The sequence below is a fragment of the Lipotes vexillifer genome, unplaced genomic scaffold (genome assembly GCF_000442215.2).
Source record: "Lipotes vexillifer unplaced genomic scaffold, Lipotes_vexillifer_v1.1 scaffold802, whole genome shotgun sequence".
Taxonomy (NCBI): domain Eukaryota; kingdom Metazoa; phylum Chordata; class Mammalia; order Artiodactyla; family Lipotidae; genus Lipotes; species Lipotes vexillifer.
In genome coordinates this window covers 711763-715280 of record NW_006790237.1, presented here as the reverse complement: position 1 = coordinate 715280, position 3518 = coordinate 711763, and the positions used below count along the sequence as shown (strand labels likewise).

The following is a 3518-nucleotide window of genomic DNA, read 5'->3' as shown; positions in this document are numbered from 1 at the left end:
TCAGCAGGGGAGAAGCGTGGGCGAGGCACATGTACCTTCCCAGGAAACTTCCTTGGACATTCCAGAGTCTGGGAATATGTATTGTTAATGAGCGTCCCAGATAATTTTTTATCACTGGGGCCTCCTTCACATTTCTTCCTCTCTGTGGACACTAAACTAGACCTGTCTCATGCCCAGTGACATGTTGGTAAACAGGCTCTGTGGGGGTGGGGAAGAGGCTCTGATTTGTAGCCTCTGCCAACTTCCTTTGTCAGCTGTTAGTGCAGACAGATGTGACATCCAGAGCAACTGCAGCCACTTTGGGACAAGAGGAGTACAGCACCCACACCTCCCACAGCAGGGCTAGGAGATGGGAGAACCTGGTTCCCTGAAGGCTTTGGAGTCATCCTACCTTGGGACTTCTTGTTTTGGGCAATAATACATTTTTCTTTATTGTTTAAGCCTAGGTTTGGGTTTTCTGTCCTTGTGGCTGAAGGGATCCTACTGAAGGTGTGTGTGTGTGTGTGTGTGTGTGTGTGTGTGTGTGTGTGTGTGTGTGTGTGTAGGCAGCAGACCCATCAGGAGAGGACAAAGATGCCAGGACAGAGCCTCTCAGAAATGATGCTTGAATTGATTCTTAAAGAACGAGGAGGACTTTGGCAGGTGAAGCATGGCTGAAGTTTCAGAAGGAAAAGGATTTACAAAGAAACAGACACATGGATTTGTTCCAGAAAGTGTATTTGGTTGGAACCAGAGTACAGAGCAGGGCAGGGAGCCATGTGAGATAAGGCCAGAAAGGCTGAGGGGCTTGAACCTGATCCTGGGGTGGAGTCAGCTCTGTGACCCTTCTGGGGTTGTCTGGGGAAGGGGCTAGGGGCCAAGATGTCAGGGCTCTTGGTATGAGAGGTGATCAGCTATGCTGAGGACTCTTCTGGCCCTCACACCCAGCCGTGGGGAGACACTGTTTTTGAGGCATCGCTGGTCCCACAAAAGGTAGAGAAAGGTCTTAAGGGACCACCCAAGCCCCATAAACCAACAGAAGCTGGGCCCAGAGCAGCAGGCAGGATTCCAGTAGCTGTGGGGATGCAGGATTCCAGAGTGGCCACAACCTGGGCATTGAGGCCAAAGCAACTAGAAAGGCAGGCATGGAGCAGACCCTTTTGGGAGGGAGGGGGCTTCCCTAAGGTAGGCTGAGCCAGTGAGCACTTGACTGGACAAGCGAAGACAGGTCCCTCGGAGGGGGACAAGAAGAAGGGACCACAGACTAGAAGGCTGTGGACGCTGAGGCAGCAGATACATGGCTTCGGCAGCAATATGGAAAGTGCCATCCTGTCCCCGCATCCCACCCCACCCAGCAGGCCACAGGTGTTGCCAGGCCCCCAAAGAAGGTTGATTGTGACATCTCATCCCCCTCCCATCAGCTTCAGTAGGAACCCGGGGTCCCAGAAAGATCACAGGTGCTGTGACTCCAGCTGGGGCAGCTTGGGGGTCTGTTCTGGAACTTTCTTTTCTGAAGGATCCACATCCTTCTGGTCACCAGCTGGAGCTGGGACAGGTGCATCATCTGGAAATGGAGGAAGAAAATGGTAGCACTAGATGTACCAGCCCCTCCTCCCTCAGACCCAGGAGTCTGGGACCCCAGCTCCTTCCCTGCCCCCTGGGCCCAGGGGCCAGCACCTGTGTCTGGGTGGAACTTGAGCTGTCCCTCGGGGCCGGGTGCTGGGTTGTTGTGGACTTGCTGCTGCTGTTTCCTCTGTTCCATTTGCAGAACAGCCTGCAGGGGGTGGGGGAGATCACAGAGGCAAGAGGGTATGAAGTTGAGTCTCCATGGCAACCTGCTAAGTGGTCATGGACCAGTCCCTTCTCCATGGGCCTCAGTTTTTCTCCCTCATTGAGAGTTGGGCTTAATACTAGTTAAAGATCCAGTTCTCCCTCCCTGGTCATGGCTTGGGTCACACCTTAGGACAGGGAAGCCGCCTCCTCCCTCCTCGGCCTTTCCCCTCTCTCCAGCTTACAACCTCACTGCCCTTGTCCAACATGGCAGCCACAGAGCAGCCAGGGATGGGGACAATGTCTGCCCTTACTCAAGATGGCAGCTGCTACCCAAGGATCTACCAGTGATTAACACAGTGGCTGTAAGCCGTCCGCACTCTGGACACACTAGGACAAGGGCCACCAGGGACTCACAGGATGGACCCCCTTCCCTGGCCAGTCACCTGCTGCAGCTCTCTCTTCTGGGCCTCCAGGCGGCCCTGGGAGCGCCCCAGAGCCTCGGTTTCCTGGCTGAGGCGCTGGGCCTTGGCATTGAGCTCTGCCTCCCGGGCAACCAGCTCCTCCTCAAAGCGCCTCAGCTCGTCCTCCGTGTAGGCAGGGTGCATCTCCACTGTCTGCCGGGGTGAGGACAGGGGCCATCAGCAGGGGGGCTCTAGCCCTGGCCCCGCTAATGGAGGAGGTTCAGGGAAGGCTGGGAGGCCTCGGCCATGCGTGTGGATGGAGAGACCTGAGTGGGAGGTGGGAAGGGAGATAAAGACCCAGAGTGGAGCAGTGGGAGAACAGGGACCCAGAGGCGGGGAGACAACGACCCAGGATGTTGGGGGGACAGAGAGCTGGGGGGCTTGGAGGTCAGAGACCCAGAGAGAAAGAGAAGTGGCCAGAGACCCCGAAAGAAGGGTTATGTCTGGGAGAGAGACACAGTCAGGATCCAGAGTATCTTCCGTGTCCTTACCTCCCAGCCCTCCCCGGTGTCCCCGAACTCCTTCCTCTGCGTGGATACAAGGAACTCCTCCAGGGTCACGAGGCGGTCCTGGTTGGTGTCCACCTGGGGAGCCAGGTAAGGGTAAGCAACAGAGCTGGACCTCCCTCCACCCCTACCCCCGCCCTCACCCACGGCCCGGGGCCCTCCTCTCACATTCTTCATCACGTGCTCCCGCATGCGCAGCCGCTCCTCCTCCATCTCCCGCATGTCATCTTCCTCATTCTTGGGGTCATACACCTTCTCCAGCTGCAGGGTCAAGCAAAAAGCAGGATGTACTGAGAGGTCCAGGGCAAGCTCCTTCCCAGGCTACCCAGCCTCTTAACACACACAGACAACTTCAACTCCCATCAGCCCTTGGGACACCCTGCCACTCCTGGCAGCCTCTTTTTGCCTCAGGGGCTGCTGGGAGTTGTAGTTTTCCCCCTGAACTCACATCCAGGGGGACCTGAGGGGACTACTAGGATCCTGAAGGGACACGTCGCTGACCTGGGCATCCTCTGCGCCCATGGCTTCCAAGATACTCACCTCCTTGGTGAAGAGGGCCTCCAGCTCCTGCTCATCCAGGACACCATCACTGTTGATATCTGAGGAAGAGACAACAAGGTGTCTTGGGGGACTGAAGACGGAGTGGGTCAAGTTCCTAAGTGACCTGTTGGAGAAGGAATTCTGGGCTGATGCGAGGTCTGTTCTCAGCGGATAGGTAACAACGGGTCTCCAACAGTAGGATGGTGGCCTTCAGGCTTCAGTGCCCCATTGGCCCGTTGCTAAGACAGCCCTTTCCCTA

At 56.5% G+C, this 3518-nt stretch overlaps 1 protein-coding gene across 1 annotated transcript in view; it reads right to left on the bottom strand.

The window, feature by feature from the left end:
- Positions 1-1430: 1430 nt before the first annotated feature.
- The window catches only part of NUCB1 (nucleobindin 1), a 20127-nt gene continuing 18039 nt past the window's right edge, over positions 1431-3518 (bottom strand). The window contains exons 7-12 of the mRNA XM_007463328.1: positions 3260-3318; positions 2888-2980; positions 2705-2797; positions 2196-2366; positions 1657-1753; positions 1431-1543 (exon numbers count right to left, since the gene is read on the bottom strand). Coding sequence (XP_007463390.1) covers positions 1431-1543; positions 1657-1753; positions 2196-2366; positions 2705-2797; positions 2888-2980; positions 3260-3318 — 626 coding nt within the window. The remainder of the gene's footprint in view (positions 1544-1656; positions 1754-2195; positions 2367-2704; positions 2798-2887; positions 2981-3259; positions 3319-3518) is intronic.